This window comes from Ammospiza caudacuta, chromosome 38 (assembly GCF_027887145.1).
Source record: "Ammospiza caudacuta isolate bAmmCau1 chromosome 38, bAmmCau1.pri, whole genome shotgun sequence".
Taxonomy (NCBI): Eukaryota; Metazoa; Chordata; class Aves; order Passeriformes; family Passerellidae; genus Ammospiza; species Ammospiza caudacuta.
In genome coordinates, this window is record NC_080630.1 from 134,390 (window position 1) to 147,518 (window position 13,129).

General features: G+C 50.8%; 2 protein-coding genes across 3 annotated transcripts; one reads left to right on the plus strand and one right to left on the minus strand.

The window, feature by feature from the left end:
* Positions 1-604: 604 nt before the first annotated feature.
* Positions 605-4,897, plus strand: PSENEN (presenilin enhancer, gamma-secretase subunit). 2 transcript variants are annotated; one of them, XM_058823129.1, is made up of 5 exons: positions 605-842; positions 1,401-1,461; positions 2,441-2,545; positions 3,730-3,901; positions 4,819-4,897. In XM_058823129.1, the coding sequence occupies exons 2-4, from the start codon at positions 1,401-1,403 to the stop codon at positions 3,867-3,869; spliced, it is 306 nt and encodes a 101-aa protein (XP_058679112.1). In that variant the 5' UTR covers positions 605-842; the 3' UTR covers positions 3,870-3,901; positions 4,819-4,897. The 2 variants fall into 2 exon arrangements, with proteins under 2 accessions (XP_058679112.1, XP_058679113.1); XM_058823130.1 differs by having other exon boundaries at positions 4,822-4,897.
* Position 4,898: 1 nt separating this feature from the next.
* Positions 4,899-12,790, minus strand: LIN37 (lin-37 DREAM MuvB core complex component). Its single transcript, XM_058823131.1, has 9 exons — positions 12,603-12,790; positions 11,623-11,692; positions 10,882-10,932; positions 9,902-9,931; positions 8,766-8,848; positions 8,239-8,366; positions 7,748-7,864; positions 5,623-5,696; positions 4,899-5,122 (listed from the first exon to the last, which is right to left on the minus strand). Exons 1-9 carry the CDS (start codon positions 12,631-12,633, stop codon positions 5,041-5,043), a joined length of 666 nt encoding a protein of 221 aa, XP_058679114.1. The 5' UTR covers positions 12,634-12,790; the 3' UTR covers positions 4,899-5,040.
* Positions 12,791-13,129: the final 339 nt, after the last annotated feature.

The following is a 13,129-nucleotide window of genomic DNA, read 5'->3' on the forward strand; positions in this document are numbered from 1 at the left end:
CCAAACTTCAGCCAAAATCCCCCAAAAAAATCCTAAAAATTTCCTCAAATCCCAACCTAGAACCCCTAAAATTCCCCCAAATCCCAACCCAGGACCCCCAAAATTCCCAAATCCAACCCAGAACCCCCGAAATTCCCCCAAATCCCAACCCAGGACCCCCAAAATTCCCAAAATCCCACCTGGGACCCCCAAAATTCCCCCAAATCCCAACCCAGGACCCCCAAAATTCCCAAATTCCCACCTGGGACCCCCAAAATTCCCCCAAATCCCAACCCAGGACCCCCAAAATTCCCAAATTCCCACCTGGGACCCCCAAAATTCCCCCAAATCCCAACCCAGGACCCCCAAAATTCCCAAATTCCCACCTGGGACCCCCCAAATGCCCCAAAATCCCCCGCCGGCCCCCCCTCATATCCGCGTTGGTCTTGCCCGCTCTGCCATGACGTCTTGGGGGCGGGTTCCAGGCGCACCCCTCCTCTGATTGGTTGGGAAGGACGGGCCGGCGGCGCTGATTGGTTGTCTGGGTAGAGGATGTGCGGATCGCTCGGGAGGGAATGGGCGGTGCTGATTGGTCGGTGGGGGATGCGCTGGCGGCGCTGATTGGTTACGGCGGAGTGGGCGGGGCTTTGGACGCGGAAGTGGCGAGCGGAAACCTCCCGGTTCTCCCATTAAGGCCCAGCTCGGTCCCGGTTTGTCCCAGTAAGGCCCAGCTCGGTCCCAGTTTGTCCCAGTAAGGCCCAGCTCGGTCCCAGTGCTCCCTCCCAGTCCCGCCCAGTTCAATCCCTGCGCCGAAGTCTCGCGAGATTTCCGCTTCCAGTGGAAGCGGCAGCGCCGGAGCCGCGGTGAGAACCGGGGGGAAACTGGGAGGGACTGGGAGCGATACTGGGATAAACTGGGATAAACTGGGAGGGACTGGGATGGACTGGGATAAACTGGGAGCGATACTGGGATAAACTGGGATAAACTGGGAGGGACTGGGATGGACTGGGATAAACTGGGAGCGATACTGGGATAAACTGGGATAAACTGGGAGGGACTGGGATGGACTGGGATAAACTGGGAGCGATACTGGGATAAACTGGGAGGGACTGGGAGGGGCTGGGATAAACTGGGAGGGACTGGGAGGGACTGGGATAAACTGGGAGCGATACTGGGGTAAACTGGGATGGACTGGAATGGACTGGGAGAGACCTGGGGCGTTACTGGGAGCACTGGGATGGACTGGGAATGAGATTGTGGGATACTGGTTTATACTGGGAGGGACTGGGATGAACTGGGAGCACTGCGATGGACTGGTTTGTACTGGTCCATGCTGTTTTATGCTGGTTTCTATGAGTTTTACTGGTCCATATTGGTCCGTACTGGTCCATACTGGTTCATACTGGTCCGTACCGGTGCAGATGAACCTGGAGCGCGTTTCCAACGAGGAGAAGCTGCAGCTGTGCCGGAAATACTACCTGGGTGAGTGACCCTGAGTGACCCAGGGGTGACCAATGAGTGACCCCTGAGTGACCCCTGAGTGACCCTGAGTGACCACCGACCACTGACCAATGAACCAAATACTACCTGGGTGACCATGAGCGACCATGAGTGACCACTGAGTGACCACTGACCAAGTGACCACTGAGTGACCAATGAGTGATCACTGAGTGACCAACTGAGCACTGAGTGACCCTGAGTGACCCTGAGTGACCACTGAGTGACCACTGACCAACTGATCACTGACCAATGAACCAAATACTACCTGGGTGAGTGACCCTGAGTGACCCAGGGGTGACCAATGAGTGACCCCTGAGTGATCCTGAGTGACCCCTGAGTGACCAATGAGTGACCCTGAGTGACCCTGAGTGACCTGTTCGGGTGTGGGGTGCTTGCGCCTGTGTGTGTGTTACCTGTGCCAGGTGTAACCCAGGTGTATCCCAGGTGTAACCCAGGTGTATTTACCTGTCCCAGGTGTATCCCAGGTGTATCCCAGGTGTATTTACCTGTCCCAGGTGTATTTACCTGTCCCAGGTGTAACCCAGGAGTATCCCAGGTGTAACCCAGGTGTAACCCAGGTGTATGTACCTGTGTCCCAGGTGGGTTCGTGCTGCTGCCGTTCCTCTGGCTGGTGAACGTGGTTTGGTTTGTGTGACTGTGCCAGGTGTGACCCAGGTGTGACCCAGGTGTATTTACCTGTCCCAGGTGTAACCCATGTGTGACCCAGGTGTAACCCAGGTGTGACCCAGGTGTATCCCAGGTGTAACCCAGGTGTATTTACCTGTGTCCCAGGTGTATTTACCTGTCTGTACCTGTGTCCCAGGTGGGTTCCTGCTGCTGCCGTTCCTGTGGCTGGTGAACGTGGTTTGGTTTGTGTGACTGTGCCAGGTGTATCCCAGGTGTATCTCAGGTGTGACCCAGGAGTATCCCAGGTGTATTTACCTGTCTGTACCTGTCCCAGGTGGGTTCCTGCTGCTGCCGTTCCTCTGGCTGGTGAACGTGGTTTGGTTTTTCCGCGAGGCGTTCCTGGCCCCGCCCTTCGGGGAGCAGCCGCGCATCAAAGCATGTGAGGGGAGAAACGGGGGAAAAACGGGGAAATTGGGAAAAACGGGGGGAAAAATGGGGAAATTGGGAAAAACGGGGAAATTGGGAAAAACGGGGGGAAAAACGGGGGGAAAAACGGGGGGAAATGGGGTAAAATGGGAAAATAATGTGGGAAATGGGGAATGGGAAATAATGGGGGAAATGGGGGAAAACAGAGGGGAAATGGGAAAAATGGGGGAAAATGGGGAATAATGGGGGAAGATTGGAATAATGGGGAAAGAAATGGGGAAGCGGGAAAGGGGGAAAATGGGGAAAAAAGGGGAAAAAGAGCAAAACTGAATTCTGGGGAAAACGGGAAAATGGGCAAAATGGGCAAAATGGGAAATGTGGAAATTGGGAGGGGGAAATGGGGGAAATTTGGGGGGAAATGGGAGAAATTTGGGGGGGAAATGGGAGAAATTTGGGGGGATGATGGGGAAAACAAGGAGAAAAGGAAAAATGGGGGAAATATGAAAAACAGGGAAATGGGGAAATTGGGGGAAAATGGGAGGAAATGGGGAATAATGGGGAGAAAATGGAGGTTTGGGGAAAATGGGGAAATCGTCTCTGATGTTGGGCTGATTTTGGCCAGTTTTGGGTCAGTTTTGGGTGAATTTTGGCTGATTTTCAATCAGTTTTGGGTCTGGTTTTGGGGGATTTCAGGTCAGTTTTTGGCTCTGATTTTGGGCTTCGTTTTGGGCTGATTTGGGGCCAGTTTTGGCTGTGATTTTGGAGAGGTTTTTGGGTGATTTTTGGGCTGATTAGGGGGCAGTTTTGGGTGATTTTTGGGCTGATTTTGAGCCAGTTTTGGCTCTGATTTTGGGCTGCTTTTAGGGCTAACTTGGACTGATTTTGGAGGCGGCATTTGGGTGATTTTTGGGCTCATTTTGGGCTGACTTTTGGGCTAATTTTGGTTGATTTTGGGATGATTGTTGGGGTGATTTTTGGACTGATTTTGGCTAACTTTTGAGTAGGTTTTGCCTCTGATTTGGGGTGAATTTTGGCTCATTTTGGGTCATTTTTCCCCCTGTGCAGATGTTCTGCGCTCGGCGCTGGGGGCGGGGCTCTAGGGCAGGGCCTGGGCTGAGTTTGGGTGAATTTTGGGTGACTTTGGGGTGAATTTTGGGTTCATTTTGGCTGATTTTGGTCCGTTTTCCCCCATTTCAGACGTGCTGCGCTCGGCGCTGGGGGCGGGGCTCTGGGGGCTGGGCCTGGGCGTGTGGGTGGGGCTGTTCCAGACGCGCCGCGGCCAATGGGGAGCCCTGGGCGACGCCCTCAGCTTCACCCAGCCAATGGGAGAGCCCTGAGCTCCGGCAGCGGCCAATGGCGGCGCAGCCAGGTGAGGGCGGGGCCGGAATGGGCCAATGGGGGAGGGAGGGGGCGGGGCTCGGTCCTGATTTGGGCAGGGCTTCATTCGGCCAATGGGAGAGCTGGGAATTGGGGCAGGGATTGGAGCGGCCAATGGGGAAGGAAAAGGGGCGGGACTTCAATGGGAGAGGGGCGGGGCTTAAAGCAGCCAATGGGAAAGGGCTAAATTGGGGGTGGGGCTGTGAGCAGCCAATGGGAGAGCCTGGATTGGGGGGCGGGGCCATGAGTGGATTTGGGGGAGGGGCTCAAGAGAACCAATAGAAAACTGTGAGAGGAGGTGGAGCTTAAAACAGCCAATGAGAAAGCTCAAATTGGGGGCGTGGCATAAAGCAGCCAATGGCAGGGGAGGAGGTTTAAAACAGCCAATAGGAGAGCTCTGGAGCGGCGGGGCTTGAGGTGACCAATGGGATTGGGCACCACTAAATTTGACCAATGGGAAGTCAGAAGGGGGGCGGAACTTAGATCAGCCAATAGGAGACACGAGAAAGGAAGCGGATCCTGAAGGAACCAATGGGAGACCACTGAGGGGTGGAGCTTCAATCTGAAAGGGGCGGGGCTTAAAACAACCAATGGGAGAAGCTTGAAAGGGGGCGGGGCTTCACTCCGCCAATAAGGGAGCGCTAAAAGGGGGTGGGGCCTCAACCGACCAATGGGAAAGTCCCCGGGGGGAGGGCGGGGCTTACAGCAACCAATGGGGGAGGTTGTGGGTGTGGCTTTTCTGATTGAGGGGTGGGGCATAAAGCAACCAATGGCAAGACAGGGGCATGGCCAAACCCAGCCAATGGCAAAGCAGGCAGAGTGAGCTCAACCCCCTGAAGTGGGCGTGGCCATTCCAAAAGGGGGCGTGGCCTCTCAGCTTTTACCCCCTCCCCTTCTTTCCTCCCACAGCAGCGATGACGTCACCCTGAACCCAGCGGAGCCCCGCCCCTTTTGCCAAATAAAGGCATTGACCACGCCCACACCCAAATACGGCATCAAAGGCGTTTTTATTGTGGAGGGGGCGGGGCCCGGGTGGGCGTGGCCAGCGCGGGCGGGGTCTCAGGTGCGGCTGAAGTGGGGGTGGCCAACGTGGGTGGGGTCTAAGTGGGCATGTCCCGGGTGGGCGTGGCCTCACTGTCTCTCGTAGATGATTCGCAGCAGCCGCAGGCTGGGCCCGTAGCGCTGCTGCTGCCGCTGCGCCGCCTCCCGCCAGCTGGGAACCGGTTAGAGACCAGTACAAACCAGTCAGGGACCGGCACAAACCAGTATGGACCAGTATAAACCAGTACGGACCAGTACGGACCGGTCAGGGACCGGTACGGACCAGTACGGACCAGTTAGAGACCAGTATGGACGGGTACAGACTGGTATGGATTGCTGTTAACCCATCCAGACCAGTACAAACCAGTACAAACCAGTATGGGCTGGTATAAACCGGTACAGACTGGTACAGACCAGTATAAACCAGAATAGACCAGTACAGATCACTACGAACCAGTGACAACCTCCCAGTTTGTCCCGGTATGGCCCAGTTCCTCCCAGTCCCTCCCAGTCCCCCCCAGTCCATCCCAGTTTGTCCCAGTGCCCCCAGTCCATCCCAGTCCCCCCCAGTCCATCCCAGTCCATCCCAGTTCCCCCCAGTCCATCCCAGTCCATCCCAGTTCCCCCCAGTCCATCCCAGTCCATCCCAGTTTGTCCCAGTCCCCCCCTCACCGCTGCCGGACGCGTTTCCACCTGTCCATGTTCTTGTAGATCAGTGACGTAATCGAGGGGGCGGGGTCTAACACCTGGGGGCGGGGCCAAGAACCATTACATCATCGGGGGGCGGGGCCGGGGGGAATTTGGGGGATTTTAAGGAGAATTTTTGGGGGTTTTTAGGGAATTTTTAGGGACGTTTTGGGGAGGATTTTCAGGATCTTTTGGGAATTTTCTTTAGGAGGTTTTTGGGATATATTAAAGAAATTTTTTGGGGATTTTTAGAAATTTTTTTGGGTTTTTTTAGGGGAGTTTTGGGATATTTTTAGGGGAGTTTTGGGGTATTTTAAGGGGGTTTTTTGGGGTATTTTTAGGCAGATTTTTGGGACATTTGGGGGGAGATTTTGGTGATTTTGGGGTGAACTCGAAGCTAATTTTGGGGTGAATTTGGGCTGAATTTTGGGGTGAATTGGGGCAGATTTTGGGGTGATTTTGGATCAGATTTTGGGGTGATTTTGGGGTGACTTTGGTGAGTTTTGGGGTGAATTCAGGGTGATTTTGGGGTGATTTGGGGCTGGTTTTGGGGCTGAATTTGGGGCTGTTTTGGGGCTGATTTTGGGGTGAATTCAGGGTAAATTCTGAGCGGATTTTGGGGCTATTTTGAGCAGTTCTGGGGCTGATTTTGGGCTGAATTTTGGGGTGACTCTGGGGAATTTTGAGGGGATTTTGGAGTGAATTTTTGGGGCCGCTTTTGAGGTGAATTCGGGCTGAATTTTGGGGGGAATTTTGGGGGAATTTTGAGGCGAATTCGGGGCTGATTTTGGGGGAATTTTGAGGGAAATTTGATGTGAATTCGGGGCTGATTTTGGGGTGAATTTTGGGGGAATTTTGATGTGAATTCTGGGCTGAATTTGAGGTGAATTTTGGGGGAGTTTTCAGGTGAACTCGGGGCTGATTTGGGGTGAATTTTGGGGGAATTTTGAGGTGAACTCGGGGCTGATTTTGGGGTGAATTTTGGGCGAATTTAGAGGCGAACTTCGGGCTTAATTTTGAGGTGAATTTTGGAATTTTGAGGTGAACTCGGGGCTGATTTTGGGGTGAATTTTGGGGTGAATGCAGGATGAATTTTTGGGTGAATTCTGGGGATTTTGGGGATATTTTGGGGTGATTTGGGGGTGAATTCAGGGTAAACTCTGAGGTGATTTGGGGCTGATTTTGGAGCTATTTTGGGGTGATTTTGGGGTGAATTGGGTGTAAATTTTGGCTGAATTTTGGGGTGAATTCAAGGTAAATTCTGAGGTGATTCTGGGGCTCATTTTGGCGCAGATTTTGGGGTGATTTAGGCTGAATCTTGGGGTGATTTTGGGTTGAATTTTGGGGTTAATCCAGGGGATTTTGGGGCTGATTTGGGGGTGAATTTTGGGGTGGATTTTGGAGCAGGTTGAGGCTGATTTTGGGGTACCTGTGGCTGATTTTGGGGTGGATTTGGGATTAATTTTGGGCTGATTTGGGGGCTGATTTAGGGGTGATTTGAGGCTGATTTTGGGGTAACATTGGGGCAATTTGGGGGTGAAATCAGGGTAAGTTCTGAGCTGATTTTGGAGTGATTTTGTGCAGATTTGGGGCTGATTTTGGGATGAATTTTGGGCAGATTTTGGTGGGATTTTGGGGCAGATTTTGGGCTGAATTTTGGGCTGATTCTGGTCAGTTTTGGGGTGAATTTTGGGCAGTTTTGGGGCAGATTTTGGGCTGAATTTTGGGGTGAATCCAGGGGGTTTTGGGCTGGATTCAGGGTGAATTCAGGATGAATTTTGGGGTGAATTTGGGCTGAATTTTGAGGTGAATTCTGTGGCGATTTTGGGGCAGTTTTGGGTCAGATTTTGGGGTGAATTTTGGGGTGCATTTAGGCTGATTTTGGGGTGAATCCAGGGTGAATTCTGTGGTGATTTTGGGTCAGATTTTGGGGTGATTTTTGGCAGATTTTGGGGCAATTTTGGGTCAGATTTTGGGGTTACTTTAGTCAGATTTTGGGGCAGATTTTGGGCAGTTTTGGGTCAGATTTTGGGCAGTTTTGGGTCAGATTTTGGGGCAGTTTTGGGGCAGATTTGGGGTGACTTTGGCGGATTTTGGGGTTCAGTCCCACCTGGTCGGGCGGCGCCGCTCCCTCGTCGGGGCCCAGGGGGGAGGGGACGCGCGGGGCCAGGGCGGGGCCGGGGGGGGGCAGGGACAGAACGTCCTCGGCACCGGGGGGGGCCTGGAACTGGTACGGACCAGTTAGAGAGCGGTATGGACCAGTACGGACCAGTTAGAGACCAGTATGGACCAGTACGGACCAGTACAAACCCATCCCTCCAGTCCCACGTTCTCCTCGAAAATCCCCATTTTAGCCCCCAAAAGCCCCGGATTTTTTGCTCCCAGTCCCTCCCAGTCCATCCCAGTATAACTCAGTTCCCTCCCAGTACAAACCAGTATAACCCAGTACAAACCAGTATAACCCAGTCCCTCCCAGTTCCCTCCCAGTATACCCCAGTACAGACCAGTCCCATATCCCCATCTAAAATTCCCATTTTTGCCCCCAAGATTCCCATTTTTGCCCCAAAATCCCCATTTTTCACCCCAAACCCGCAGGGTTACCTGCTCGGGGGGTGGGGCGGGGGCGGGGCAGTGCCCGATCCAGGCGCGGCACACGGGGTACAGGGGGGTCCCTGCCGGGAACTGCCCCAGCTCCACGCTGCGGTCAAAGAGCCGGATCACAAACGAGTCTGGAGCGGGGAAAATCCGCCCAAAATCAGCAAAAAAATCAGCCCAAAAACGGGGAAAATCCGCCCAAAAATCAGCCCAAAAATCGGCCCAAAAATCAGCCCAAAATCACCCCAAAATCGGCCCAAAAATGGGATAAATCGGCCCAAAAATCGGCCCAAAATCAGCCCAAAGATTGGCCCAAAAGTCAGACCAAAAATGGGAAAAATTGGCCCCAAAATCAGCCCAAAAATCGGCCCAAAATCAGCCAGAATCAACCCAAAAATGGGAAAAATCCGCCCAAAAATCGGCCCCAAAATCAGCCCCAAAATCAGCCCAAAACTCAGCAAAAAAAATTTCCCGATTTTGTGTGAAATTTCCCAAATTTTGTCTGAAATTCCCGAATTGTGGTTTTTGCTCACTGTGTTTCTGGGGGGGCGCCTCGGGCCCCTCCCCCCCCTCCCTCCTCTTCTTCCTCCTCTGCTGCGGGAAACGCCCGGGGGGCCTGCGAGGAACATTCCGGAACCGCGGGAATCACGGGGAATCACGGGAAATCCCGGGAAATCCCAGAAATCACGGGAAATCACAGAAATCACGGGAAATCACAGAAATCACGGGAAATCCCAGAAATCACGGGAAATCCCAGAAATAACGGGAAATCACAGGAAATCACAGAAATCCCGGGAAATCACAGAAATCTCAGGAAATCACGGGAAATCACAGGAAATCAAGGGAAATCACGGGAAATCCCAAGGGGGGGGGTGTGCGGGATTGTGGGGGATTTTTGGGGGATTTTTTTGGATTTTAATGGGAATTTTAATGGGAATTTTTAGGCATTTATTTGAGATTTTAATGGGAATTTTAGAGAATTTTTATGGGATTTTTTGGGGATTTTTATGGGAAATTTTGGGGATTTTTTTTTTTTTATTTTTTGAGGAATTTTAGGAGATTTTAATGGGGATTTTTTTGGGATTTTTGGAGAGTTTTTGGGGTTTTTAATGGGGACTTTCTGGGGATTTTTTTGGGAATTTTTATGGGGATTTTTTAGGATTTAAATGGGAATTTTTATGCAAATTTTTGGGATTTTTTTGGGGAATTTTTGAGGGATTCTTTTTTTAATGTTTTGGAATTTTTTCCTAAGGAATTCTGGGGGATTTTTGGGCTTCTTTTTAATTTTGGGGGGAAATTTGGAGCCATTTGGGGAATTTTTTACAGAACTTTTGAGGGCCTGCGGGGAACGTTCCGGAAAAACAGGGGGAAAAAATCCCAGAAAATTCCGGAAAATCCCAGAAAATCCTGGAAATTCTGGGAATTCCCAATGGGGAGGGGGTGGGCAATTTGGGGGGGAGTTTGGGGGGTTTTGAGGGGATTTTGAGGGAGTTTTGAGGGAATTTTGGGGAATTCTGTGGGGATTTTATGGGAATTTGGAGGCTTTGGGGACATTTTGGAATTTTTTTTGAATTTTGGGCAATTTATTTGAATTTTGGGGGAAATTTTGGGGAAATTTGTGGGGTTTTGAGAAAATTTTGAGGGAACTTTGGGGATTTTTGTCTCTCACCTCTTGCCAGGGGCGCTGGGCGAGGCCTCCCTGCAGAAAATTTGGGACTTTTGGGCTCCAGGAAGGAAAATTTGAGATCCCAAATCCCAAAATCCCAAAAGTTTTGTGATTCTCCTTCCCCAAATCCCAAATTTTTGGGGGTTCCCCCTCACAAAATCCCAATTTTTGGGCCCTAATTCCCCATTTTTGGGATTTCCCTTCCCCATAAAATCCCAAATTTTGGGGTCCCAGAACCAGAAAACCCCAAATTTTTTGTAACCTTCCCTCCCAAAACCTCAAATTTTTGGGAATTGCCTCCAAAATCAGAATTTTTTTGAAGATTTTCCCTCCCCAAAACCCAGCTTTTGGGTATCTTCCTCCCAAACCCCCATTTTTCCCAATATCCCCAATTTTTAGGAATTTTCCCTCCCCAAATCTCCAATTTTGGGGATTTTCCCCCCTAAATTCCCAAATTTGGGTATTTTCTCCCCCCAAACCCCAATTTCTTCCCCCAAACCCCAATTTTGGGGGATTTTCTCTCCCAAAACCCCAATTTTTCCCCAAAATTTCCAATCTCGGGGCATTTTCTCCACCCATAATCCCAAATGTTTCCCTATTTTGCCCCGTAAAATCCCCAATTTTTTTTTTCCTCAAAATCCAATTTTTTTTGGCACTTTCCCTCCCAAAATCTTGATTTCCAGGGGATTTTCTGCCCCTAAAATCCCATTTTGTTCTTTAAAATTCCCAATTTTTGGGGATTTCCCCATAAAACCCCAAATATTTCCTTATTTTCCCTCCCAAAAATCCCAATTTTTCAATATTTTCCCTCCCCAAATTCTCCATTTTTTTTGTCTATTTTCCTTCCCCAAACCCCAATTTTTTCCCAAATTCTCAATTTTTCCCATTTTTTCCCCCAAATTCTCAATTTTTTCCCCATTTTTTGCCCAAATTCTCCATTTTTTCCCCATTTTTTTCCCAATTTTCTTTTTGGGGTTCCTCACTTGGCCGGGGGCTCCCCAGGGCCCTTCCCAGGCTCCTCCTCCAGCGGCTCCCTGGGGAAAAAACCCAAAATTATTCCAAAAAACTCCCAAAATTCCCATTGAAACCCCCCAAAATCCTCTTCACATCCTCCACCCAAAATCCCAAATTTTTGGGGCATTTCCCCTCCCAAAATCCCAAATTTTTGGGGTATTTTTCCCTCCCAAAATCCCAAATTTTTGGGGTATTTTTCCCTCCCAAAATCTCCAATTTTTGGGCCATTTTCCCTCCCCAAACCCCAACTTTTTCCCCAAATTCCCAATTTTTGGGTATTTTCCCCCCAAAAATCCCCAATTTTTGCTGTCCCTCCCTCCCAAATCCCATTTTTTTCCCCCCCCCAAATCCCAATTTTTGGCCATTTTCCACCCTAAAATCCTATTTTTTTCCCCAAAATCCTCAATTTTCCGACATTTCCCCCCCCAAAATCGCCAACTTTTGGGCTCCCAAAATCCCAAATCTTTTGGAATTTCCCTCCTCAAAGCCCAAATTTCCAAATACTTCACAAATTTCCTCCAAAAATCCCCTTGAAACCCCCCAAAAATCCCCAAAAAATTCCCCCAAAAATTCTCCCAAACCCCTCAAAACTCCCAAAAAAATTCCCAAAAAATCCCCCAAATCTTCTCCAAAATTCCCCCAAATGGCCCAAAGTTTCTGGGAATTTCTGGGAATTTCCAGAACGTTCCGGAACGTTCGGGTTCCCTCACCGGCCGCCCCTCAGCAGCAGCTGCTCCAGGACGGCGTCCAGGCGGCGCCGGGCGGCCCCCGGGGACAGCTCTGGGAATGGGGAAAAAATGGGAAATTCTGGGGAAATTTGGGGAATTCTGAGAAAATTTGGGAATTTTGGGGTTTTTGGGAAAATTTGGGAGAAATTTGAGGGGATTTGGGGGAGTTTTAGGGGGGTTTTGGGGGTTCCAAGGGGATTTTTTGCGGTTGAAATGGGAATTTTCGGGGAATTTTGGGGATTTTTTTGGGGTTGAAATGGGAATTTTGGGGTCCTGGAGGGGACTTAGGGGTTTAAAAAGGATTTTTTTGGGGGTTAAAAGAGGAATTTTGAGGGATTGAAATGGGAATTTGGGGGTTTTAATTGGGAATTTGGGGGATTTGGAGGGGATTTTTGGAGTTTGAAGGGGATTTTTTGGGGTTTCATTGGGAGTTTGGGGGATTCAAATGGGAATTTTAGGGGAATTTTGGCTTTTAATTGGGATTTTGGGGGAATTTTTTGGAATTTCTGGGCTCTGAGGAAAATCTCGGGAATTCCAAGGGGATTTTGGGGGGAATTTTGGGAATTTGGGGCTCCAGCTCTGGAAAAAATTCGGAATTTTGGGGAATTTTTTGTAAAGGTTTGGGTCCAGCTCCAGGAATTGGAGAAACTGGGGAAACTCTGAGGGTCCTGGGAGGGGTTTTAAAAAAAATCTGAGGGAAAAATTGGGAATTTGGGGGAAAATTTGGGAACTGGGGGAAATTTGGGGGTTCTGAAGGAGTTTGGGGGGGGATTTGGGGGAATTTTTAGTGGAATTTTGGGAATAGTTTGGGAATTTTGAGGGGGATTTGTGGCGTCCTGGGACGATTTCGGGAATCCTTTTGGGATTTTAGGGGGTCCCGAGTGGGATTTTGGGGTTTGGGGGCGATTTTAGGGTTTTTTTGGGGCGATTTTTGGGGTTTTGGGGCTCCCGGCCGAGCTCACCTGGTTTCTCCACCTTCACCTTGGCGGCCATCACGGCTCCGGACGCGTCTCTGGGGCCTGGCAGGGTTGTGGGGTCATGAGGGAAACCAAAATGCCCCAAAATTCCCCCAAAAGCCCCAAAATCGCCTCAAACCTCCCCAAAATCCGCGCCCCCCCCCCACCGCCGCCCTCAGGAGCCGCCGCTTCCCGCCTTCCGCCAGCGCAGCCGCCCATTGGTCAAAGCGCCTGTCAATCAAGGCGCGCAGCCAATCAGCGGCCTTGAAGGCGGTACCTCAGAGCCGCGCCATTTTGTCTTGTTTCGACTACAACTCCCGTCATGCCCCGCGCCCCACAGAGGCCCAGTAGCGCCACGACCCAGCTCTCCAAGTGACCCCCGAGCGCCCTCAGACCCCAAAGTTCCTCTCGGGTGCCTTTTGAATCTCCCTTAAATGTCTCCTCTGACCCATAAATGGCCATTAGGACCCCCAAGTTTCCCATTCGAGCAAGTTCCCGGCCTACAGCTCCCATCATGCTCCGCGACGCCCATA